The following is a 26,490-nucleotide window of genomic DNA, read 5'->3' on the forward strand; positions in this document are numbered from 1 at the left end:
GGTATAATTTAGGGGTGTTTTGATGTATTTTGCCTTGTTAGTAGTAATGTGTTTTTGAAAAGAAGGTCAAATTCGTTCTTTTACTATTCGAAAATTGATTGAGCAAATCTGTCAGGCGTAACACTTTTTGTCTAATCTTTGCTTCGTCATCAGAAAAAAAGAAAACCTTATTTTCCCTTGGACCCTGATTGATCTCTGAAAAATAATCAAGGATAATGTAAAATCATAGTAAAAAATAAAGGAGTAAATCTGAACATTTGCCCTTGAAGAATTTTGAACACTTGGAGTTCACCGGTTTCATGCTACAACTTTGTTAATGGCAGGAACAAATACTATTATATTGTGAATGATACCAAAATTTAATGAAGGATAAAATTGAAGAATTTGGGATAACAAATAGACAAATTTGAACTTTTTCCCTTGTATTTTTAAAAGAGGAAAGGCCTGAAATTGCATATCACCATATCAGCCACATTTTGCCTAACCAGCTGCCAGGACCCATTTTCAGTAATTAAAACTAAAAAACCCCCAGTACTTATCTAAATTAGGCAATAAAGACTAGATTTTTACTAAAAATATTAACTTACCACAAGAAGCCATCTGTTAAATTTTAACAGGTTAAGTCAGTGTTTGGTTAAACAGTAAAGTCAGATTTGAGTAGTTCCGAATTCTGAATATAAAGAACAAACGTGTCACCTTCAGATTCTTCTACAGGAACACGAGGTAGACAAACATCATTGTCCTGCTTACAAAACATGTATGCATATATTTATTTTCTTTTTCACTTGGTCAATTAGGTCCCTTTAATTAAGGAAAGGTAGTAGTAATAATTTGTATTTACCATGTAATAATAATAATAATAATAATAATAATAATCATAATAATAAAATCTAGTACTCCATCCTTGTCCTGCTCACAAAACATGTATCCATATGTAGTATTTTCTTTTTCACTTGGTCAATTAGGTCCCTTTAATTAAGGAAAGGTAATAATAATTTGTTAATGGCCAAATAATCTTTATTTACCATGTAGTAATAATAATAATAAAAAAAAATCCAGTACTCCATCATTGTTCTGCTCACAAAACAAATATCATATGTATTTTCTTTTTTCACTCGGTCAATTAGGCTCCTTTAATTAAGGAAAGGTAGTAATCTTTATTTACCATGTAGTAATTAATATTCATAATTCATAATAATAGTAACAAATCTAGTACTCCATATATGAATTTAATCCTCCCCTTGTGTAGTTGTTGAAAAACAAAACCCTAAAACTACCTTATAACTACAATTCGCCGCAAAGATTGAATTTTTCTTTAACTCTCACTTTCTCTTTTCTCTCTCTTTATATTTCACATTCTCAATAAACTCTTTCCAACCCCTTCACCACCCCTTTCAATTATGCCCAACTTTCATGGAGTTATGTGATCAAAGATTGGATTTTCTTGTCTTAAATCTTTGATTTATCACTTTTTGGGCATGTGGGGTTTCTAGATTATCATAAAGTTTTGATTTTTATAGCTTTCTTGGGTTGTTAGGGTTTGTGGGTATATTTTGTTGTGGTATGAATTAAGTGCTTAAGTTTGTAAGAAAGATGCTATCTGAATTTGGTCCAAGACCAATGCTTGGTAACAATGATAATTCGTTTGGTGATGACTTTGAAAAAGAATTAGGGTTTTTACTTAGGGAACAGAGGAAACAAGAAGCTGATGATCATGAAAAAGAGCTAAATTTGTATAGAAGTGGTTCAGCTCCACCTACTGTTGAAGGTTCTTTAAGTGCAGTAGGTGGATTATTTAACAACAATGGGTTTATGTCTGAAGAGGAACTTAGGTCTGATCCTGCTTATTTATCGTACTATTACTCGAACGTAAATCTTAACCCTAGGTTGCCTCCACCATTGATGTCTAAGGAGGATTGGAGGTTTGCACAAAGGATGCAAGGAGGGGGGAGTTCCGCGATCGGGGATAGGAGGAAAGTGAACAAGAATGATAATGGGAGTAGTAGTGGTAGGTCACTTTTTGCTAATCCTCCAGGGTTTAACTCGAAGAAACCGGAGACTGAGAATGAGTCGGGTTCAGTAGAGTGGGGTGGTGATGGGCTGATTGGGTTGCCAGGACTAGGACTAGGTAGTAAACAGAAGAGCATTGCTGAAATTTTTCAGGTGCACACATGAAACTTTTGTTAGTTTCAATTTGAACTACTTTGACTAATGGATATTCCTTCCACATTGAGGTATCAAGTGCTTTAAATATTAGGCATTTTTCTCTATGAGAATCAATCTTGGTAATTTTACTGGCCATAAAGGAAAAAAACTGTCTACCAAGTTTTCTGGAGGTATTTATGCATGATTTGAGATTCCTAAATTTGTAAAATGTTTTTTCGTCGTGTGGCATGTCACAGAGTGGTGGTTGATACTATAAACTAGTTCTCTTGAAATTCTAGTATACTCAGTATACTGTTCTCTGGCTGTATGAGTTCATGAAAGCATTCCTACCTTGAGATAGTTTACATATATTTGTGCATTAGAAATCATACTTATCATTTCTGTCTCTGTAAAACCATTTATTCATGACATAGTTTGATGGATCCATAACTCCATTTACTCAATCATTTAGTTGAGATGATGAAATATTGGGCATTTACGTGCTCAAGGCAATTCTGCTATTGATAGCTCTGTTTTTTCTTTTTTTTTTTTCTTTTTTTCTAAAGTCCTTCTAGCGACCACATATAATTGCAAAAATGAGTATAGCATGTTCCATACATGATAGCAGTTTTTCCACTGGCATGATAAACACAAAATAGTGTAACAACCAATGTTAACTCGAAAACCATGGCTGCATTCCTTGCTTAGTGGGTATGAACATGCTAAGCTTTTATTATTTGTTTGTTTCATCGGTGTACCAATAGTATATTGTATCGCTCTTAAAAATGTCCAAGGAATAAGTGGAATGATTAGTTGATGTTTCTTTTGATTAAGATCTGGTCCAGTCATGCTGGTTTCACTTTACTCTATCTGCTTGGATTGATTTATAACCCACTATTTAAGACCTCTCTGCTTTCCCAAAATCGAGTCCCGAGAAACACATAAGCAGCTGTGTGGTAATTTATTTCTAACCTTACTGGCTGAACAGCGAAAATGTTTATGTCCTCCCTATTTTTGCATCTTATTTTGTGCTTGGTGACGTGTGTGATCTCTGTTTCCTTTCCTTCTGGGATTTATTTACCTGTGTATATAACTGGAGTTTGCATACTGTATAAAGGAAAGTCCTGTTAATTGCATTGAATCTAGGAAAGTATACCTTTTAGAATGATATGAAGAAATTTCAACTGTTTCCTGCTTGTCATGTGATTCGTCGTAAAATGCCATTCTTATGCTGATATAGATGTTTCTTGTTAACTTTTTTTCCGTTTTGAAACTTTGAGATTCTATCAATGTAATAAATCGTTAATGATATTTGTTATGTGGCATAACCTTCTGGCTTTAAGGTGGAAAACACCTTTAGGTTTCTCCAATAGAAAGTGTTACAGTTTTGTCTCGAAGTTTTTTTTGTTTTGTTTTGTTTTTTGTTTTTGTTTTGTGTTTTGAAATGACCATTCTGATGGGTTATAAATCATGTAACTTCCAGGATGACTTTGGCCGTGTGTCTCCTGCTCCTGGTCCCCCTTCACGACCAGCTAGCCGTAATGCTTTTGATGAAAGTAGTGATAACCTAGGTTCAGCAGAAGCTGAGCTGTCTCATCTCCGTCATGAGTTTTCAACTTCAGATTCTTTAAGGTCATCATCTAATGGACAAGGCTCATCTGCTGCTCAACATGTTGGGGCGCCGCCTACTTCCTTTTCATATGCTGCTGCTTTGGGGGCTTCCTTATCAAGAACCACTACTCCTGATCCCCAGCACATTGCTAGGGCTCCTAGCCCTTCCCTCACTCCTATCGGTGGAGGAAGAGTGGCCACTTCTGAGAAGAGGAGTCTTAATAGTCCAAATTCATTTAATGGCGTCTCTCACACCGCCGAGTCTGCGGATCTGCTTGCTGCTTTGTCAAGCATGAATCTTTCAAATGGTATGTTAGACATAGATCGTTCTCAGATTGAACACGATGCGTTTTTACAAATAATATTCTTACAATTTTACAGGTAGTCAGAATAACGCTAAGCAGCAGCATGCATATATGAAGAGGTCAGAATCTGCACAGTTTAGTATGTCTTCTAAATCTCACTCTGCAAAAGGACCATATACCGACACTGGTGCTGGCAACCTCCAAGATGATCTGCACAAATCTGCGGTTGCCTCGAATAATTCCTACGCCAAAGGATCTCAAACATCCACCATGAATGGTGGAGGAGGTGTACTTTCTCAATATCCACATGTGGATAGTCCTTCCAATTATGGCCACCTTGGCAACTATAATCTGCCTCCTTTGTTTGAAAATGCTGCTGCTGCGTCTGCGATGGCCTTACCTGGATTGGACTCTCGAATGCTAGGGCCATCTCATTTGAGCTCTGGGGTCTCAGAGCAGAATCTCAGCAGAATGGGAAATCAAATGGCTGGGAATGCTTTACAGGCATCCTTCATGGATCCTATGTATCTTCAGTACTTGACAGCTGAATATGTTGCACAAGTTGCCGCACTTAATGATCCTTCCATGGATAGGAACTACATGGGTAATTCCTATGTTGACTTGCTTCAGAAAGCTTATCTTGGTAATGCACTATCTCCGAAGTCACAATATGGTGTTCCACTCAGCAGTAAAACTAGTGGTTCAAGTCATCATGGCTATTACGGTAATCCTGCATATGGAGTCGGTTTATCATATCCTGGAAGCCCCTTGGCAAGTCCTGTCGTTCCTAACTCTCCATTCGGTCCTGGTAGTCCAATGAGGCACAGTGATTATAATATGAGGTCCCCTGGTGCAATGAGAAACATGACTTCAGGTGTAATGGGATCATGGCACTTGGATAACATGGAAAACAGCTTTGCTTCCTCTCTGTTGGAAGAGTTCAAGAGTAACAAGGCCAGGTGCTTTGAGCTTTCAGAAATTGCTGGTCACGTTGTCGAGTTCAGGTAGTTAATGCAATTTGTTGTGTGATTCTTTTTTTCCCCTTAAAAGAAGAATTATTCCTATTTATTAATAAGTTAACTAGAATTGATTCTAAATTCTCTATATCATCTACAATCAGTGCGGATCAGTATGGTAGCCGGTTCATCCAACAAAAACTGGAAACTGCATCCCCTGAGGAGAAAAACATGGTTTTCCAGGAAATTATTCCCCAAGCTCTTACTTTAATGACTGATGTTTTTGGTAATTACGTAATCCAGAAGGTATGTGTACCTTTGGTTTCAGTCTTGTGCTCTCCAGTGTGTTTTGCTTAGACTGACTCTTAAACTTCCTTTTCAGTTTTTTGAACATGGAATGGCATCTCAGCGGAGAGAATTGGCTGGCAAGCTCCTTAGCCATGTATTAACACTGAGCCTTCAGATGTATGGTTGCCGCGTGATACAAAAGGTTTATACCAGTGAACTATAATGTGCTTATGCAGACTTTTTTCCATTGTATCTTTGCTTCAAAAGATATTTATTCCAATAAGGAAAAATAGCTCAAAAGAAATTTAACAATCTAAGCAATAATTTTATATAGTTGCTGGAGATTTATATTTGCTCTGGCAGTGATTCTGGTATGTGATATGTGCCTTCTTAGGTATTAAAGAAGTCTTAAGTAATTGGCTGATTATGAGCTGCTTTCCAAGTATCTGATTTGCTCACACAAAATTTTGGTTCACTTGCAGGCGATAGAAGTGGTCGATGTAGACCAGAAGATTAACATGGTTGAGGAGCTCGATGGTCATGTCATGCGTTGTGTACGAGATCAGAATGGGAATCATGTCGTCCAGAAGTGTATTGAATGTGTACCAGAAGAACACATCCAATTTATTGTCACTACATTTTTTGGTCAAGTTGTGAATCTCTCTACTCATCCATATGGCTGTCGTGTTATTCAGGTAGATGAGTAATGTGTGCTGTAGCTATTCATCTGAGTCATTTGAGGTTTGTTTTGAAGAATTTTCTTCATCTGGCAGAGAGTATTGGAACACTGCAGTGATCCAGTTACTCAAAGTAAAGTGATGGAAGAAATTCTGGGATCTGTTAGCATGTTGGCACAAGATCAATATGGTAATTATGTTATTCAGGTATGTCTTTTCTCAAAAGACCTGCATGCGTCGCTCTAAATCTCCTATTCAGCAGTCAATATTCTATTTTATTTCTTGGTGCTAGTGATTTCTTGTATCATGCTACTAGAAAAACATATTTTGTTGTATTGATGTATCTTGTTCTCCATCTCATTCCTTGACTATATATATTATGGAACAGTTCACACAATGCATCTGTTTCATTAATTTGATGCGGAAATAGCATATAGTCACTTGTTCTATATCTGTAGTATTGCTCATTTTGATTCGATTAATGAGTATATCTTTAATTTATTGTATGAGGAAAAGTTGTTTCATTAAAAATGCCAAAAAGCAGGACTGATAAGGCACATTCTCAAAATCCGACTATAGGAACGTCGGAAGGGTGGAAAACTTTAACTACCTTGGACATCTCCCTAGCTTCTTTACTTGGTCCAAATATGCTTTCTTTATAAAGGCAAATATGGATCTTAGATCGAAGTTATTGTCAATCCATCTTCCATACCTCACTAACGTTTGTTTCTTGCTTCCCTTTGTTAATTTTTTTCTAGCTAAAGGACTCGTTATAGGCTTTCTTAGTGAGGGAAAAAGCTCTCTTGTTCATTTCAATTCTTAGAATCCAACCATGCTATGTTCTTTGACAACACATGTTTCTTTGAAGAATTCCTCTCATCCATATCTGAGATATATGCCCCTCCCCCCACCCCCCGTTTTCATTTTAAATGCAACACTGGCAGCATGTACTGGAGCATGGGAAGCCACACGAGCGTTCTACTATTATTAAGGAACTAGCTGGGAAGATTGTGCAAATGAGCCAGCAGAAGTTCGCCTCTAATGTTGTTGAGAAGTGTTTAGCTTTTGGCGGTGCCAGCGAAAGGCAGCTTCTGGTGGACGAGATGCTTGGCACGACTGACGAAAATGAACCTCTTCAGGTTTGTCTAATCTTCATTTTATTTCTTGTCTTAGTTTTATGCATAATATTGCTGTGTATAATTATTAAGTTCTCATTATTCTATACTGCCTAGTATTGGACCTTCAAAATTTTGAACCGACCCTCATTTGTTTGGCTTGGAATCTACGTAAAGGTTAAGATTTCCTCATCAGAGTTTTGGGGATGCGGTACAAACCTTCCATCCCTTGGATATAATATAGGTTGAGCGTTTCCTTTTTTTTTTTTTTTTTTTGTCCATTTTGTAAATTTTAAACTCGTGTCTGGTCAAAAACACTAAATTCATGAATACATCTTTTATTGGGACCTTAGGGTACAACAACAACAACAATAGCATGCCCAATCTATTCCAAAAAGTGGGTTCTGGGGAGGGTAGTATGTACGCAGACCTTACCCCTACCTTTGTGGGGTAGAGAGGTTGTTTCCGATAAGACCCCCAGCTCAAAAGAAGTTATCAAAGCAGTGCTGAAAGTAAAATAACAACAACAAAAGGCAAGCTAAACAAAGCAAATGAAGCAATAGTAGTTGGAAATGAAGAATACGATACTACGAGAATACCAAGTAATACTGCTAAATAAGGAAGAGATGGGTATAGGGACCATCCCCCTGCCTCTCCCACATAAGAGTACAACACCACTCGGCTACCTACTGCCCTTCTACCCTAGTCATCGACCTCCATACCTTCTTATTTAAGCTTATGTCCTCAGTAAGCTTAAGATGAGCCATATCTTCGGCCTACCTCTACTTCTCCTAAAACTTGCTATAGCTAACCTCTCACACCTTCTCACTGGTGCATCTGCGCCCCTGCTCTTCACACGCGCAAACCGTCTCAGCTTCGCTTCCCTCGTCTTGTCCGTCACAGAGTGGTCCACCTTGTCCTGTATAACCTCGTTCCTAATCCTATCCCTCCTAGTATACCTACACATCCATCTGAGCATTCTTATATCCGCCATATTCATCTTCTGAATATTTCTGTTCTTGACCTGCCAACTCTCTGCTCCATACAATAAAGTAGGCCTAACCACCACCCCGTATAACTTACCTTTGATGACACATTCTTATCAACATAGTATCCCAGATGCGAGCCTCCATTTCATCCAACCCGTTCCAATACGACGTGAGACATTATCGTCAATCTCCCCTTTCCTTGGGTTATAGATCCAAGATACTTGAAACTTCCACCTCCGCCTCATGCGTAACATTATTGAACGTGCATTCCGGGTAGTCTGGTTAGTCCTGCTAAATCTAAAACCTAGGGCTCGTTTGGTATGATGGATAAGCAAAAATAGTCTTGGGATAAAAATTTAGTGCCGCCTTATCCCACGTTTGGTTGGAATAAAAACTGGATTAGTTATCCCGGGGTTATAGTGTTTTTTTATCCCACATTGAGGGTGGAATAACAATCCTGGGATAACTAATCCCGGGATAACTTGTTTTCTAACCAAACGAGCCCGTAGGATGTACTAGATGTTTTGGTACTTAACAGTATAGGATGTACATAACTAGAGAAATGGTGAAGCCATTATATATTTATACGGTCTTTGCAGTGGTCCCTTATTGCGGTAGCTTTCTTGGAACAACCTATTGACTCGCACTGCCGATAATTTGTGTCCTATGTACTTATTGAGAAGCAGAGCTCGGGTAATGGAATAATGTACTAGCAACAACTGGTTTTTTTATTATATGAGACAGCTGATAATGTTCATATTGATCTCTGATGCACCTCAACATCTAGCATTGGGTAGGTCTCATAGGATAACTTTCTTAGCTCTAGCATACCTTAGTATTAATGTATTGTCTACTGATGTCACCTTAAATTAGATTGGAAAACCTGATAGGATATCTATTTTTTTTTTTTTTAAAGATTAATAGGATATGGAAGAATTGGAATCTTAGATCAAAACACTATGTATGAGAAGAGGCCGGAAATTACTTTATATACAAGGAGCTCACAAAAAATTACATTTCACTGTTCTGTTATTTTCCCTCTTAACTGGACCTTGAGGAAGTCTCGAAATTCAACAGTGTCCAGAAGCCTCTTGACTTTCTGAATTTGAGTTTGGAGGTGTCAGCATGGACCTTTTTGATAGCTACTCATTTCTGTAAAAGTTGAAGTCGGTGAAAAGTGGCAGCTGGAAAGTTGTTCTGGGTGGTATGACTTCAATTGAAAACAAAATATTCTGTGGAGAATTTTCTTTTCCCATGGGCAGGAAATACTTAAGACCATTCATCGTTCTTTTTTTGAGAAAGGTAAATATACTATTTTTGAAGCACTAAAAAGTGCCTGAACTACAATTGAGCAAAAACCAAAAGAAGAATCTCAATCTAATCTTGTAGTGATTCTAAGAGGGTAAGTATATTTACAAGTTCCTCTTTACACCAAACTGAAACAAATGTGTGCAATTAACTTGATCTGTTACATGGAGTTAATTTTGTCTTCAAAACATCATGCATTACTTTCCTTTCACACTGCCAAATGCAAGCTGGAGTAGAGTTCCACCAAGCTATTTTCCCTTTTTTCCTTCTTTTTTCCAGGATTAGGTGATTGATAAAATTCTGCATGAAGTACACAGTTAGTTTTCATGGCTTAAAAGAAGCAAATACTTCTTTGATGTCATGCAATTTGCTTTAATTTTTACAAGAATCTTTTGATCAACTCCCCTCTCCACGATATCTTTCAAAATCTTACCTGCTTTTGCATCATGGACGACATTCCTATATATGGATTTAACGTGTTATCACTTCTCTCCTTGGATTAACAAATGCATATCACTTGTTTTTATGAACCATTTAATGGCTTTACTTTTCAGGTCTGCATTTTTCCTTAAATCATGTTTGACTTGCTAATCTCCAGCTCCTTCCTTTTCTTCTTGCCTCTGCTCGTTTTGTTTCATCGGTTAATGATACTAAATTAAGGCTTCACTTTTCAAGTCTGCAAGCCTTGCTTTTGCATCTCGTGTCTTTGATTAACTATATCTTAATGTTGATGTCGTTTTTTTTCCTTCAATTTGTGTTATTTTCTCATTTTTTTTTTCCTTTTTCACCAGGCAATGATGAAAGATCAGTTTGCAAATTATGTTGTACAGAAAGTTTTGGAAACGTGCAGTGATCAGCAACGTGAGCTGATCCTTTCGAGAATAAAAGTTCACTTGAATGCTCTAAAGAAATACACTTATGGCAAGCACATTGTTGCTCGTGTTGAGAAACTTGTTGCAGCTGGAGGTTAGCAGCAACTCTTCTGCTTGCATTTAATTGGAACGTTGCTATCTAGTTGGTATTATGATACTGAATGATTTGCTTTTGTGAATGTTGCAGAACGAAGAAGTGCTGCTCAGTCTCCAAATCTTGCTTAGCTTATAGGAAAAAAGTTGTACAGCTGACCGAGGCTAGTTTGAGCTACCTCTCTTCCTTTATTTTCTCCCGTATCTTGTGCTCTAGTTCTATGACTCTCTTTGAGGGCAGTATGGGCTGATTGCAAATAAAGTTGTTGCTTGTACTAGAGAACTGTATATTGTGTAGTTCGACGTTTATACATAGGATCAGGTTATGCTGAGGCTCGGATGTCAAATATTCCTGATAGCCACGCAGAGGAAATCAAGTCTCTAAAACGGTGTATAAATGATAAAAAGGTGAGGTAGTTTATATATCGACGTGACTGTACAAAATGTCGCCATGTGGAGAGTTGATGTTTTAGGTGAAGCCAGAATTTTTATGTATGGCATTGACAATTTTCTATCATGGCCTGTCTCATTCCCTTATATTTATGTTTGCTTTCTTTGTAAATTTGGCGTTAGATTCTGATTATATTTGGTCGTCTATTTAGATTTGCTAAAAGTGGAATATAGATATATGCAGATTAAGTTATTTGCTAAACCGTAGCTACTTCAGCTGTTTAAAGCCTGAAGGAGTATAGGCTTATGGTTTATTTAGTAGGACATTCTCATAATCTTTCTAGGTGCCCCCCTCTTTTAGAAAACATGATTGAGAGGAACCTTGGATACCATTAGGTTAGGTTCAATCCAAGGATGATGGAAGGTGTTAAAAAGAGAAAGGTCCATCTAAAATCACATGAAGAGGAATACTTTCTTAAATTTTGTATGTCATACTAATTTGTTGGAATTAAGGTTTGTTAATTGTTATACTAGATCCAGTGTTTGTCACGATTCTTTGTAGATGGTTAAAGGTGTAGTATATGCTAGTGTCGAAATATGCGGGATTAAAAAGTATCTCTAATGTTAAAAGAGTCTAAATTCACATAACAGCTATAAAACAAGATTATTTGTGATGAAGTACAGTGGATGATTATAAAGTGAAATGATCACATGATTCGTTTGGGTTTCAAGCATATATGATTGCATGTAAAAAGTGAACGCGTAACAGTTTCCCCACTAGGTTTCGTCTATGGTTTTAGTTCATTTAGATACTCCATAAATTGACTAGTATAAGAAACGTCATTCTAGTTCAGATGAGTTAATTGTTGAAACTCCATGTTACATAGTTTTTCCATTAAAGTTCAACTTGTATTTGCCCAATCGTGCATGATGAAGTCCTTATGGTTTAGGTTGGCCGCTGATCTATTAAAAAAACAAACCGTCTGGTATAGATTCTAAATTAGTGTTGATCGCTAAATCAGTATCAATATTATGTAAACATATTATATTAAAGGCTTGGGTTATTTTTAGGCATTTAGGTGAAGAGACTTCTCTTCATTTTTCCACTAAAATTATGGTAAATAAATTAATAATTTAAAGAGCAGGATGGTGATTGGTGCGACTGCCCAAGCTACGTCAATCGTCATTACAGTTTTTTTTTTGACGTAAAAGTTGGAAGTATTCGTCCAACTTGTAGTTAGTTTAAGGAAAGCGGATGCATTGTCAACATGGATGTTAAATATATTGTTAAAAAAAGGTAAAAAAAGTAAGAGAGTTGATTCTGGATGATATGAGAATCTTTTATTTTATTTTCTATTAGGTGAAGTCAATTCTTTATAAAGTAAAATATATCAAAGTGCAAAACAAAGTCGGTAGCAAAGTATAAAAGAGCAAATAGCAATAGCTTTAATATTTATCGTACGCTGTAGCTACAAGCGTCATGACGCTAACAGAGTTTCTAGATACTAATGCTACTACTGTTTTAGGTGCATAAAGCGTTTCACTCTAACAAAACAGCAATATACCCGGTGAAATTGCATAAAGTGGGATCACCTTACCTCGGGAGGTAGGGAGTCTAAATGTTATAACTAACGATATTAATTTAGTGACAACGTAGCATAGTTAGCGTTTTTGTGCCAAAATACTACGTTATTGCTCTATTGTTTATAATGGATTCATATTTTGTTTACATATTTTATGGCTTCTATGTTTTGTGCTTGCGTTAAATGCAGTAACAACTGGAAGAAGATGTTGTTTCATGTTATAGTACGTGTCGTTCACTAATTGTGTATTCATGTTATATTTTATTAGTAAAAAAATAAAAATAAATTGTTTTACGTTAATTCACTAAATCAGTTACTCTGAAATTACTTTTGTCTCCCCACCCCCCCCCCCCGCCCCCGGGCCCCCCACCTCCCCCAACGTAGAAGTATTAATTTATGCTGATTTAATGAAGTCCGTTACTGGAGCGGGCGTTTTTGGTTAACGATGAAGGTACTTTGCATATGCTCAAATGATAGAAAATAGGCATATATATGCAGCGGAAACAGACAACCAAGATCGTATTCTTACATGTAAACTAGACAAACATAATAAAATACGAGATTGTAACATACAACCTTTTGAAGTTCGTTGCACAAGTCTTCAATAGCGTCATTTCTCGGTGCTACGTTCTTCACTAGTATCCTGAACTTCTATGAACGAAATACTTGAGTGGCAAGTATTGCGGCTAAAGAGTGATTATCACTTAGGGTTAAATGACTTTCTTTATATATACACGTTTTAGGGTAAATCCTAGCAAAAAACGTGTAGCCCTTTCCTTACCCACCAAGGATATTATTTTTCTTTTTTATTTTCTTTGTTCTAGAATATTCAGGCACAACAGGGACCACAGATTTAATAACGAGGCTTCCTATTGCGGTATTAATTCGGAATGTAAGTGAATTAATGCTACCGCAATAAATTACAATTTATTCCACTAGAAAACTGTAATTGCACTCCTCTGTTTAATTTCGAAATCATTCATTAAAACTTATTTAACTCCCCACGTTAAGATTACAGATACCAATCAAATAAATTAAATTACTGACAATTTAATTCATTCACTAATTTAATCCTTTATACTTCCGTTTAACTTATTTCATATGACGGATACAAAATCCACATGCAGGGTTTTCACATGAAAACTTATAAGCATCTATAAAGGGGTATCATCAATCTCAAGGTCGAGACATGGATTCTATCAACTAATTGTTATTTCACAAATGCACTTTGCCATTATCCAATTTACCAGGAATACATTAACTTGCAATTGAGTCGTACTTTTTAATAAATCAAAATAATGAACGAAGCACATTGATCATAACAATCACATCAAGATTAAGAGTACAAGTACATTTAATGAGCTAGAGAGTTGTTTTATATATTCGATGACAAAACACTTATCTCTACTTGGTTCGTTCAATACATACAAAATGTACTAGCATAAGAAGTTGGAACAAAAACCGTTCCCATAATCAAGATAGATTATATTTTAATCTTATGCTACAATCATCAAGATACTTTGCCCAGTTTCGTCTTTGATTGTGAACATTAATTTTATAACTTATAAGAACCGACAATTTAATCTTCTGCGCATGAGCTAAAACTCCATACACCAAATCGTCTACTATATAAGTAAAGGGCACACATATGAACGAATAATCTATTTAAGATAATACTTTATTGAATTGAATAAATAAATAAATAAACAATTGTTCCAAAAGGAATAAAACATAATACTATAATCAAACAAAGATAGTTAATAGTATATCCCAGATATATTACCCCATAAAAAGCAGAACCGACTCAGATGGAGAGTAAACTGATAATTTATATTAGGTAAATATCACATTAAATTATCCCTAGTTCCATTCAACCAACGTGTAACTCAGTTGGAGAATCAAGACAAGCTATTAATTAACTAGGGATTACAACATAGTAATTAACCATAATGAATCTACCCGATGGGGAGGAAGACGTATGTCAACACATAAACTCATTATATCACTGCTACATACAATGGAGATCATAGAGAATGAATCCCAACACCAAAAACAAATAGAAAGCTTGTTTTGTTTTCAGTAGTTCAAGAAATAATTTGTTTTTGTTTTTTGATAAGGAGGTCAAGAGCTTAATTATTCCACTTGGCTAATAGTAATAAGCGGTATGTTTATGTGTCAAAAAGAGAATGAAATCATGAATGATATGATTAGATTATTTTGAATTGTTCAGAAGCAAATCTGCTCTACTTAACTAAAAGATAAGTGTATTTTTGGACAAAAAGATAAATGAAGGGCGTAATCAACTGTTTCCAATACTTGAAGGACATTTTAGAACCTTTGAGAAAGAAACAGATGAGAAATATCTGGTAAAGACATCCACGCTGGCAACCATACCCGTACTGGGTCAGTGCCACTTTGCAACCAGATATTGTACTTTTTATCACACTAAAATGCACCTTTTCCCTTTATTTATTTCCATTTTCCACCACCCGTCCCTTTCCCCACTTCCTCATCTCCATAATAATATCCTCCATAAATCGTTGACTCCCTTGTTGGAAGATTTAATTTAGAGGGAGAAATTGTAATAACGGGAACTAATGGGTGAAGAAGTGAATGATGAGAGAGTTCTGTGGTCGGTTGGTCTTCCCGGCACCGATGATCTAACGCCGTTGACTCTACAGTTGATTCCGGTGGAACTTGCTTCTGCGTTCAGAATCTCGCCGGAATCCTCAAAGACAATGACCGATGTAAATCGCGCTTCGCAGAATACATTTTTTTCTCTCCAGAGGTGGCACTCACAGGTAGGTACGGGTGTCAAATGGACTGAATTTGGGCGGGTCAAAATGGGCTGAGTTAATAATAAATTGGCAGGTTATTGAACCCACCCAAAAATTAGTTGGGCTGAAATGCTGGTCATAACTCAATATGTCAAATTCTTACTAAATTTTAATTGCTTTATTTGCTCTGTATATTAATATAGTTGTTCATTTTTACTTGTCCAGTTTAAAAAATCAAGAAATAATTTTACCATTTAATACCTATTTTACCAATTATTAATCATTGCGTAGTAAAACTGTCATTCTATTTTTGGTTCCTTAATAGGCGTGCCAAGTCTAACACATGACAAGTAAAAATGGTTTACTCCCTCTGTTTTCTTATTAGCCCGTGATAAAAAAAATGACCCTTTGTATATTTGGAAACTATTTGTCTTTATGCAATGATTTTTGCCGCACAAAATATGTGTGTCTCATTTAACATCACAAGTTCAGAAGTTTTCTCTTGTTTCTTAAACTTTGTGTCCAGTTAAATGGGTTCACATAATTGAAATGGAGGGAGTAGTACCTTATAATTTTTCTTTTATATGACTATATATAACATATAAGCTAATTTTGCCACCTCTACTCACAGGATATGGCTTCAATGAATAACTCCAATTTCAAGCCGTTTGATGAGGAGAGGACTAGAGAAGAGACTGTTACTGAAAAAGACGAAACGGATCAGGGATCCGAACCGAGGAAGATCCGGAGGGTTGAATCCGGCGGCACTGAAGAAGCTGATTCTGCTCTGTGTAACGAAGATGATTCCTCGGCTAAGGCTTTGAAGCGGCCAAGGCTTGTTTGGACCCCACAGTTACACAAGCGTTTTATTGAAGTGGTGGCACATTTAGGTATCAAGAATGCTGTGCCAAAGACGATTATGCAGCTTATGAATGTGGAAGGATTGACACGAGAGAACGTAGCAAGTCATTTACAGAAGTATAGATTGTATACCAAGAGAATGCAGGTAGGGAGTATATCAGTTACCACTAACTTTTGTTTAAATCGTGTATTTTTATTAGGAAATTCGTTAAATATAGAGATAACGGTAAAAAATACACCTGAAATATCACCATATTTTTGAGGTAGGAAAAGAGAACAACTGATAGTTGAGGTTTGTTTTAATACATAAATGGTGATACAAAGGAGAACAACTAATAGTTGGGGTGTGAAACTCGCGAAAAAGTGATAGATCAGGCGTGTTTTTACTATTATCTCTTAAATATATGTAGAAATATATAGCTATGAACCCGGTAACTATAACGATTATAGGTTTGGCTGCAAGTTCAGAACCCATAAATTCTAACTTCCAGCCCTCTGAATGCAGGGGCAGTCAAATGAGGGGCCTTCTTCGTCTGATCATTTGTTTACTTCCTCGCCGGCGCCACAGAATTTGCATGAGTCCAGTGAGAGTGGCCACCTGCGTAATACTAATGGCCACATGGCAATGCCAACTCCGATGCCGTACCAACCACAAATGGTGCCGATGCCAATGATTGGAATGGCTAACGGAGGACATGTAGGCATGCCAGTTGGGTACGGGGGTGGACCACCAGTTGGGTATCATCATCAGTATAATATGATGCAACAGCGGGACTGGCCTGGAAATAATTTTGGTTACTATCATCCTGTTGCTTCTAATGATAAATAGCTCTAAAAGCTGAGGTAAGATCCTTTAATTATAGGAGCTGCTATCTGCTGATGTGTCTATTCGAGCATTTTGAGAATAAACGTTAATTCTGTGGTAGATTACCAAACTCAATTATTCCTCTATAATTGCTTGTAGAGGGCTGCGCATTGATTTCAGTTCATCAGAAGTTTGAGTAGGTGGTTTGCAACTAGGACTCTGAGTTAGAGCATCGAAACCCCTCCCCCCTCCATTTCTTTGGCGATTGGTAAAGAAAATAAATTTGCATCAATCAATCGTGCAATCAAACAATCAACTATACCTAAATCCCGAACTAGTTGTGTTGCCCATTTAATTCCAATACTGAATCATGTATCTATTAAAGCATATTAGTAGTTCTCTAGAGCTAAAAGTTTTCTAAATCTCATGCTTTATAATGAAAAACAAGTTTCTAGCCTGTCTAAAGACACTTGACAAATTCTCTTTGTTTCCGATTGTAGGTTTCTAACTCGAAAGATCTTCTAACATAACAGAAGAAATCGTAGAATAATATATGTATTTTGCTTCTTCCTTGTGTGTTGGTCAGTACTGTCGTCTACATGTTTGTATTCTGGCATCTGTTTATATACTACGACTTGGAGGTGAATCCATGATTTTTCTAGAAATGGGGAAAAGCAACATAGGATTGCCCCATTCGTCATCTTCCACAGATCTTGTGATATAATAATAAAAAGGAAAGACAAGAAATAGACAAGAAATTAAGGATAGAATAGATTGACACAATTGAATAAGACTAAAAGACAACCCTAACCATAAAAGATTAGGACCTTCAATTAGATTGTCCAAAAACACCAAACTCTTAAGGAGACCAAAAGGGATTGATTTCCCAATTAACCACCTTCTCAACAATTCAAACAACCAAAACCTTAACAAGCTCTCAAACACTCAATTCTAGAGTTTTACAAGTTTTCAATATCTCATCAAAATAATCTAAGTCTTCCATGAAGAAGAAGAGAACTATTTATACTATGCTAGAAATAAAAGATAGCAAAATGACATAAACACCCTTAATGAGACAAGGGCCTTGTTTGGCTATTCTTCTTTCTTCAAAATCTTGAAATCTCCTTTGCAAGAATAGCCAACTCTTCATCTTTTAGCCATTGTGATGACTTCCCATTTCCTCTTCTCTCCAAGCAATCTTCATCAACAAATGGACTTGGGATCCAAGGTGCTCATCAAAAGTATACTCAAGAGCCTCCCGCATCATGAATAGGCTTCGCAAGTGTTGTAGTTCCCGGGCTTGGCTCCTTGTAAATGGCCTTGAGGCAAGTGGGCTTGCATCATCTTGTGTACTGCCCACCAGTGGCTTTTTAGGGTATTCGGTTGTGAAACTTAATAAAGCTGAATTTTTTTATTACAGCAGCTTGCAGATTTTATGTTTGGGTGTTAAGATTACAATAGCTTGCAGATTTTATGTTTGGGTGTTAAGATTACAATAGCTTGCAGATTTTATTTTTGGGCTATAGGATTAGAAGTAGACTACTTCTAAAGAGGGTTTAGGACATTGACCATTATATCAGGAAGTTAGACTGGCAAAAGTGTTCTTAGCCAAAACATCTTGAGAGATTATTGCCATGAAAAGATATTATTGCCCGGTACGGATCGTGTTGGGCATATTGCCTGCTCTTCAGCTGTAAAAAGTAAATATTAGAAGTAAATTCCTTACCATTCTCTTGAATTGATGCAAACCATGATGGACGGACAGCTAAAAAGTAAATAGGAGATTTTGTTTTATTCATGTAAAGCCTTTTTTTTGTATTTCTGATGAACGAAGATGCTATCACAGACCAGAGCAAGCATTCTATGCATGCTGGAAATTTTTGATAGCATGCCTAATTACATGTACTTCTGTCTTATTGAAAATTTAGTAAATATCCGAACATCTCTCAATGTAACTTCATTTGTAGTGCAGACCTGTCAGATGTCATTTGATCATGGAAGAATCATGGCTGATATCATGAGTTGTTCTCTGGTAAAATCTGGGACAAATTCAAGTTTGACAGCAGAAAGGCGCTTGGTTCGGTCTATCCTTGCGATGCATTTTAGTGATCTTTTTCCTATGTTTAGTCCAGTAGCAGCAAATTGTTAATATAACGTCTACCTGTTATTTGAATGATTAATGGTGTAACGTGTTTTAGTAATGGGTGTATTGAACCTTCTTTTTCCGCAATGGTCCAAACTCAGTAATATACCTAAAACATTGTCAGCAGCCCCTGCATATTGGGCATTTGAATCTTCATCCTTCTGTCCCTACTTTATGGTATTCTTCTTCCTCATTCTTTTCCCCTCAACTTCTATGAGAAATTAATTATTTGCTCATATTTTGTTAACATATTTATGTCTCTTAAGTTTTGCGGTTGCTTCAAATTCAGGAACAACTGGAAGAACTTTTGTTACATATTATTGGAGTGATTCTAGCATATATTTCTTAATTCATCAAGATGATTTGCTACCCCAGTTTCCCTAATATGAACTTGATACATCAATCTTTGGGAGGATCCAGTAGGTAAATTTCTTATACAGTCTAGTTGAATTAAGTAATTGTATATCTCACCCTCATATTGGTGCATAGATTTTGTCTGCTCGTCTACTTTGCAACTAAAATCATATGGGATTAATCTGTGAGAACTACTGATGACTTTTATGTGCATCATTTTGTTCACAATTTCAAGAGAATACTGCTTCCTCCATTTGTCCTGCTTGGAGCCTTCTATTATGATTGATGTCTTTCACTTCATAGGTTATAAATCTATGCGTTTATGAACTATCTTTTAGTGAATATGTCTGGTTTGTACTGTTTCCTCTCTCAAACAATACTGAGCAGGTAATTTGGCAGCTCTATCCTGCTGATGTAAGGTTCTGGTCTTCGAAGAGTTTGAAATTTAATTAATTTCTGCAACTCGTGTTGTATTTTACTTTGTCACTATTAGAATAATTGGTAAAATAATTTTTATCAACTTTTTTCCCTTAACCAAAGTTCTATTATTGCACACAATTTGCTTGTACAGTTAGCACTTAGGTTTTATCTTTAAGATGATGCTTCCTCTTCTCTAGTGTTGATGAAAATTCAGAAGTTCTAGAAGTAGGGAGGTGATATGGCTCCTCATTGTATGAGGTAACTGATTAGGTAATTTACAGGTGAAAATTTAGAACAAAAAGAGGAACTCCTTCCTTTAACATGACTGCTTCCGCTGGTAAAGGCTGGTGAAGTTGCAACTCTTAAAAGTAAAGAATAGTGGAGATCTGACAATTTGTTTAGTATCATACATGGAAGTAGATTAAGAATTCCCTGCTCAAGACCCTTACCTTCTTTTGGACCTTGTGAAAAAACAGTTAATATGTATTTAAACCGTCAATCGAAACGGGACCTAGGTATCTCAGTTACTGCACGAACCGTGTACATGTAGAAGACAGAAGAACCAAGTGCATATTTTGTGTCCTCCTCTGCGAAGGCTAATAATTTTCTCTGTATTTGATTCATTATCTAATAGCTTGATATACGACCATCAGTTTTTTTTTTTTTTTTTCCCGTAAAGACCTGGTAGTCTTCTGCTTAATATTTGCCTCCAATTGTCAGTCGTGAAATGCGAATTATCATATTGGAGCTAAATCAGTTTATGTGATGTTAACACTGACCTGATTGATTTTAATGCCTTCACTTACAGTGCCAATATCTCACTCTAACTAATTTGTACGGATCCGTCATCCTGAGTATCTTGGTACCCTTTCTATTTAGTCTCAGGTCCATGAGAACTGCCTTGGTTCTCAGAAAAAAATGACATTGTGTTCTAAAGTATTGAAAGTGATTGTTGAGTATTGAATTTCACCTCCTCCATCAATAATCTAGCGGAATGGACAAGAAATTTAGCATTACCATTTAAGAAAGGAAATTGGTTTGAAACATATCAAAAGAAAAATGCCAGATTCCATTTGCCCCGTCAAATGTATTAAGGGAAAGGGTCAAAAATGCCCCTCTATTTTGAAAAAAGAGCTAAAAATATTTTCCGTTATAAATTTGAATAAAAAATACTCCTTCCGTCATTATAGTAACCCATATACGTCTTTTATTTAGTTGGTCATGTTTAAAAATGAAATTGAATTATGTTAGGGATTTCCATTGAAACAAATATATTTGAAATTTTAACCTAAATTTGTAATGGAGGATATAACTCCGTTCTCAAAGTAAAGGGGCATTTTTGACCCTTTTCCCAATGTATAAACCCGAATAGCACACTCAGAGAAGACACACTCAAAGTAATTATAGTTATTTCAAGGAACCCCCACCAGGGGAAAGAACTGAAATATGGGAACAAAGGAATGCACAAAGTTCTATATTATACATTTGTTTGGTTACACGATGATAATAAAAGCTAGAGAATACTCACTCAAATGTTCTAACCATAATCATAGCCGATCTTTTACCAAACAACGTTTAGAGTTTACCGAATGCCAAACTCAGAAGCATGCAATTCTTAACTCATTATAAACTATATAGATCTGACTAGCTGCAAAAAAGAATCCGACGATGAAATCTGAACCTAGAATCTCTCTCCAAAACGGAAGAATATTGCCCCAGTACCAGAATTGTGGTCAACAGCATATTCTGCTCGTACTAAACCTAGTTTCACACCAACACCATATGAGGAGCCATGACCCATCCTCCTATAGACCTCTGTTGGGTTTCCTTTGACATCTTTTGAAGTCCCGAGATCATTTCCATGTTCTGCAAATGCATAAACATGGGTGTTTCTAACAGGTATCCGCAGCTCGGCAGCCAACTGGAGGAAGCATTGCAACCATTACATCAGATAAAAGACATTTATTGGACATAAATTTTGCAGCAAAAACCGAGAGAAGAAAGTACTCATTATAACTGATAACTTTGATAGAAGAAACCAAACATACCTCAACAATATTTCTAGCTGCACCTATCTCTCCCATATTGTAGCCCCTAACTGAATAAGGTCCCCCAAGTGTGAAAGCATCATAACTGGGAAGATCTCCGACACATCCACCGTAGTGGCCATGGAGGACTAGCACAGGTGGTGGAGCCTTACCAGCACCTTCTTCTACTTCCTTTAACTGGACAAATCGTGTCATTGTCAGCTGGTGGCGGTTAAAGAAGGGGAACTTACTGCCAACTCCAAGTCCTTGATCGACCTGTAACACAATATTAAACAACTATATTAGAATCCATAAAAGCAATGTAAGCAGAAATTAGATCAGATCCAAGATGCAATTCATATCTCATGTGCTCTTCAGCATGTATGAGAGAATGTCAGATTAGAGTCAATTATTAAATGTTGAGCACTTGCTTCTGGAGGAACATATGAAATGACTTCCCTGATGAAAGCAATATAAGACCAGTAGTCGATATAGCATTTTTTCTTAAGAAAGCCCAAAAGCTACTCGAAACTTCGCTTTGCAAAAGAAACTCAATGAGAGAAGACCAAAGGAAAACAAAGCTAATCTCACCTGGAAAACATTCCTCTCACCAACTATTGTCCCATTTATGAACTTGGTGTTATCTCGTGTGATGTTAGCTTGTAAAAATGCCATACGGTCAATGCCAGTTTCACTAAGCGTAGTGGGAGGTCCATCTGCACTAATTCCACCACTTGGTAATACCCTCTGTCCACGAGAAGAAATGTGGCTGCTTTCATCACGTGTTGTTATTTCTTCCATCACAAGTCCATAAGTGAATTTACTCTGACGAGTGAAATTCTGCAGAAAAAAATATGGTTAAAAGAATTGAAAGGGTAATTAGTACACTATCTATGTGAAATTCTAATCAGTCCCAAACGAGTAATTCCACCAATCCATTTCAACTCAATTTTCTCAGAGATAGTACAAATATTCAGCTAGTAATCAAAACAGACAGCTCAACAATGTCCTATCCATACAGACTTTCATACTTTAAACACCTAGGCGAGAGATCCTTTTCTTTGGCTATTGAATTATATTATTTAATTATTAACCACCACATGCACAAAGGTTCTCTACAAGCAGACAAACACTTCATAATGGAGATCTGTTGGCCAGATACATCACAGTAATAGCAGTGTTGGAATACAGCATACCTCAGTAATGTTGGCTTTAACACCAGCGCGATCAACCCATATAGGGGGGACTTCATCTACTCCAGGCCCCCCAGTAAAGACAGGACTCAACTTTCTGCTGTTGAAGCAGCTAGTACGGAGTGTACGGTTTCGAGGATTATAAACACCATCTAAATAAGGATGAACATACTCCAACTTAAATGCAAGATCATCCTGTAAAAAGATTAAGCAGGGATAATTACTAACGTGTAAGGCACTGGAAAAAGGACAGCAGAACACAACCAAGAAGCATCAGCAATGAAAACATAAAGGAACAATCACCTGAGGATTGAGGAAGTTACTGGTAGTAACTGAACCAAGAACTGAGCGATTGAGCCCGTAAAGATTCCGATGCTCAAAGGAAACAGTTCCACCAGGTTGAATTGAAGCCTGAATGCCATGATACAGAAAAGGAAGGCACTTAGCATTGGGCTAACAGTTATAATCCATATCAAAACTGTGCAGTTGAGATGTTTAATGGTGTACCAATGTGGGGCGACCTCCACGTCCTGGGACAATGCTCCATTCAGTACTGACTTCAGCTGACTTCTGTTCCAATTCCTTGAGCTTAATTTCAACAATTATCCCTCCCTCATTTTTTTCATCGGGGCGAGGGTTGACTTCAATATTCGAGAACAGAGCTAGAGAGTTTATATTTCTCAAAGCTTGTTTTCCAGCTTCAATGTTGAAAACTTGCCCTTGACGAAGCTACAGTATCACACGTTATTACAGCCATGTTAATCCCAAATTGCAAACTTCAGTGCATAACAGCACAAGAAGACTAAAATGAAGTATACACGTAAAAATACAACACTTAAGAGTGCATTTCGAAAGAAATTTTGATAAGCAAAATCAGTTTAGTCCAATTCTGTAGTACCAAATAAGAACCAAAAGATAGAGGAGCACTAAACATGCTACAGACCAGCAAGAAATATGAGATTCAATAGAATACTCAAATAATCAACCTCTACCAGAAGTTCAATCAAAAACTAAAACGACCAAGCAAGAACTTATTGTAGTGCCTCCATCAGCAGAATAGCAATATAGCTCTTTAAGCAACAACTATGACTATACACTCATCGAAATTTATGCTTATTAGTGAATCTACCAAAAAGATTCAAATCAATCTAATAAAGGAAAGCCAATGATTCGAAAGCATAAAATGCATAACTCTCATTCAGCTCCTGTATGCAGTTAAACAGTCATTTCTTTTATAAATACAATGATGGTAATCAAAAAAAAAAAAAAAAAAACATGAAAACCAAATATCGCAGCATTTCAGAAAGACACAACTTTATTTCCTTTTAACCAAGTTCATTGCATTAAAGAAAGAAAAATCCTTGGTATCATTCATTTTCTGGCTTACCTGCCTAGGCATTTCTCTGCGAACAACCGGATACTGAGTGTTACCTTCACAAACATTGCCCAACTTATCCTGAAACTGAATAACCATTTGAGTAATATCCCCTTCCACCACTTCACAAACCACTTCCTTAGTATTCAAATTCCCAAAATTCACTACTTGAGCACACGCGTACCCGTTATCATGATACCATTGCTGCACTTTATCCCTAATCTTCTGCAACAACCTAGCACTAACCGCCCCATGTTCCTTCAACATTGCCAAAATCTCCCTTTGCACCGATACAGGCAACAAACACGGCCTAGACCTTTCAATCCTTCTCCTATAATCCTTCTCTTGACTCCTAAAATACTCGAGTTTCTCCTTTTCCGTCATATCTGCATCCATTTCTATGGGTTTCGATTGTGGCATTAACCCCACATTAATACACCTAAACTTATCAGCTGATTGCCAAGTACTTTCCAAAAACGATATAGTAACACTAACTGTCCCATCAGGGTTAGTTTTCGCATCAAGATCAACCTTTTCGAACATTCCACTTGTTGCTAGGGTTTCTAACTCTTTTGTAAGCTGTGCTTTGGTGTAAACTCCACCTGGCCTTAAAGATAACATTTCAAAGAAGGAATCTTCAGTTCCAACCGTTGACTTACGACGCCGGTCAAAGAAAAGGATTTCGGAAACTTTATACTTCTTAAATCCACTTAGTTTGTTTAATTGTACAACAATATTCGCCGGTAAACCATGTGAATCCCATTCAGGTGATTCATCTTCACCGGCAATAGCTGCCGGTGAGAAAATCCTCGACCAGAAGTTATCTCCGCCGCCTCCGCCGTCACCGCCGCCGCCGGAACCACCCATTCCTCCGCCGTTTCCACCGCCGGAGCCGGTAAGGAGGGTGTTACACACGCCCGTGGAGAGCGCGTAGAGGCCGACAGTAACGGCGGTTGTGGTTTTGATGACATTGTGGAGATGTTTTGAGGACAAAATGGTAATTTTATCGCGGGGTTTAGGGTTTTGGGAAGAGGAAAATGTAGGGAGTTTGGATTTGATTGTACGGGGAGCTGTAGTGGTGGTACTTGTGCGGTTAACGGAAATAGCTGCGAGACCAGGAGCGGCGATGGACGCCATTGTAGGGGATAGATAATGGGAGAGTGAAGAAATCGAGGTGGTAACTTTTCGACACTCTGAAAGAAGGGTAGTGAGTGAAGTGATTTCAGGTTGGATCCTGATTAAGCTATTGGGTGGGCTTTTAGAGGCGAGTCAATATGCATCGTGGACTGCGAATTACAATTCGAGGCCCATCAAAACGAAAATGACAGGCTTTTACGTCGGTCCTTGTACATAGTAGTAGTACACGCGGAAATGAGAGCTCGACTAACATGTTCAATACTCCCTCCTGCCAAAATAATTGATGTTTTAATCTTTCAACGAGGTATTTCATTCTATTTTTAAAATTTATGGCAAAAGATATAAATTGTTCCCAAAAGTTATTTGCACATTTAAATTATATAGGCGATTTATTACATATTTGAACATCTTAAAAATGAATTTATTTACCCCTGCAAACTGATGATTAGTTGCACAATGGGGAGTGTAATATACTGCCATCGCCAAGAATCGCCACATCACGTCGCTAAAATCGATTTCTTTTAAATTTTAAATTATTTTTCTTTTCTTTTAGTTAAATTATTTTTTCTTTATTGTAAAATATAAATAACCCCTCAACACCCCCCACCCCCCCTTCTTCTTCATCTTCTCCATCACTGACCCCTCAACCACCACCCCATTACTAACATCACCCAAATCTCTTTTAAAAATCCATTTGAAGGGCAGTTCATGCAATTTCAATTTCTCCAGTCCATTTGAAGGGCAGTTCGTGCAATTTCTTCATTGTTTAACAACAATGAAGAAAAATTATCCAGTCCATTTGAAGGACAGTTCGTGCAATTTCTTCATTGTTGTTAAACAATGAAGAAAATTTATCCAGTCCATTTGAACGGCAGTTTGTGCAATTTCTTCATTAGTTATAGACTGTAGTGTTGCAATTTAAACTGTAATCCCTCCGTCTCATATTAGTTGTCCACATTACTAAAAGTATTCGTCACAAAATACTTATCCATTTATAAAACCAAGATAGAATTAATTAAAATTTTCCTATTTTGACCTTATCATTAATTGTTTTTTTAAAATAACC

General features: G+C 36.9%; 3 protein-coding genes across 4 annotated transcripts; 2 read left to right on the forward strand and 1 right to left on the reverse strand.

Annotated features, from left to right (window-relative positions):
• The first annotated feature begins 1,250 nt into the window (after positions 1–1,250).
• Positions 1,251–10,896, forward strand: LOC132052859 (pumilio homolog 2-like). The gene is made up of 10 exons (XM_059444562.1): positions 1,251–2,163; positions 3,629–4,064; positions 4,138–5,065; positions 5,182–5,323; positions 5,400–5,507; positions 5,788–6,000; positions 6,079–6,189; positions 6,927–7,121; positions 10,186–10,360; positions 10,454–10,896. The coding sequence occupies exons 1-10, from the start codon at positions 1,594–1,596 to the stop codon at positions 10,489–10,491; spliced, it is 2,916 nt and encodes a 971-aa protein (XP_059300545.1). The 5' UTR covers positions 1,251–1,593; the 3' UTR covers positions 10,492–10,896.
• A 3,897-nt stretch (positions 10,897–14,793) lies between these two features.
• LOC132052860 (transcription factor PCL1-like) lies at positions 14,794–19,113 on the forward strand. 2 transcript variants are annotated; one of them, XM_059444564.1, is made up of 4 exons: positions 14,794–15,133; positions 15,741–16,115; positions 16,476–16,813; positions 18,743–19,113. In XM_059444564.1, exons 1-3 carry the CDS (start codon positions 14,930–14,932, stop codon positions 16,797–16,799), a joined length of 903 nt encoding a protein of 300 aa, XP_059300547.1. In that variant the 5' UTR covers positions 14,794–14,929; the 3' UTR covers positions 16,800–16,813; positions 18,743–19,113. The 2 variants fall into 2 exon arrangements, with proteins under 2 accessions (XP_059300547.1, XP_059300546.1); XM_059444563.1 differs by having other exon boundaries at positions 14,796–15,133; positions 18,748–19,113.
• Positions 19,114–21,139: 2,026 nt separating this feature from the next.
• LOC132052861 (protein TOC75-3, chloroplastic) lies at positions 21,140–25,509 on the reverse strand. Its single transcript, XM_059444565.1, has 7 exons — positions 24,300–25,509; positions 23,420–23,641; positions 23,216–23,323; positions 22,916–23,107; positions 22,311–22,559; positions 21,741–21,995; positions 21,140–21,613 (listed from the first exon to the last, which is right to left on the reverse strand). The coding sequence occupies exons 1-7, from the start codon at positions 25,422–25,424 to the stop codon at positions 21,374–21,376; spliced, it is 2,391 nt and encodes a 796-aa protein (XP_059300548.1). The 5' UTR covers positions 25,425–25,509; the 3' UTR covers positions 21,140–21,373.
• Positions 25,510–26,490: the final 981 nt, after the last annotated feature.

This window comes from Lycium ferocissimum, chromosome 4 (assembly GCF_029784015.1).
Source record: "Lycium ferocissimum isolate CSIRO_LF1 chromosome 4, AGI_CSIRO_Lferr_CH_V1, whole genome shotgun sequence".
NCBI classification, from domain to species: Eukaryota; Viridiplantae; Streptophyta; class Magnoliopsida; order Solanales; family Solanaceae; genus Lycium; species Lycium ferocissimum.

Excerpts from the sequence above, each read along its gene's own strand:
- LOC132052859 (XM_059444562.1), top strand. The coding sequence starts at position 1,594 with ATGCTATCTGAATTTGGTCCAAGACCAATGCTTGGTAACAATGATAAT. Across the intron at positions 5,066-5,181 it reads GGTCACGTTGTCGAGTTCAG|TGCGGATCAGTATGGTAGCC; the intron begins GTAGTTAATGCA and ends ATCTACAATCAG. Across the intron at positions 6,190-6,926 it reads ATGGTAATTATGTTATTCAG|CATGTACTGGAGCATGGGAA; the intron begins GTATGTCTTTTC and ends CAACACTGGCAG.
- LOC132052860 (XM_059444564.1), top strand. The coding sequence starts at position 14,930 with ATGGGTGAAGAAGTGAATGATGAGAGAGTTCTGTGGTCGGTTGGTCTT. Across the intron at positions 15,134-15,740 it reads TCCAGAGGTGGCACTCACAG|GATATGGCTTCAATGAATAA; the intron begins GTAGGTACGGGT and ends CTCTACTCACAG. Across the intron at positions 16,116-16,475 it reads TGTATACCAAGAGAATGCAG|GGGCAGTCAAATGAGGGGCC; the intron begins GTAGGGAGTATA and ends CTCTGAATGCAG.
- LOC132052861 (XM_059444565.1), bottom strand. The coding sequence starts at position 25,424 with ATGGCGTCCATCGCCGCTCCTGGTCTCGCAGCTATTTCCGTTAACCGC. Across the intron at positions 23,324-23,419 it reads GTGGAGGTCGCCCCACATTG|GCTTCAATTCAACCTGGTGG; the intron begins GTACACCATTAA and ends CATGGCATTCAG. Across the intron at positions 21,614-21,740 it reads CAGCTAGAAATATTGTTGAG|TTGGCTGCCGAGCTGCGGAT; the intron begins GTATGTTTGGTT and ends TGCTTCCTCCAG.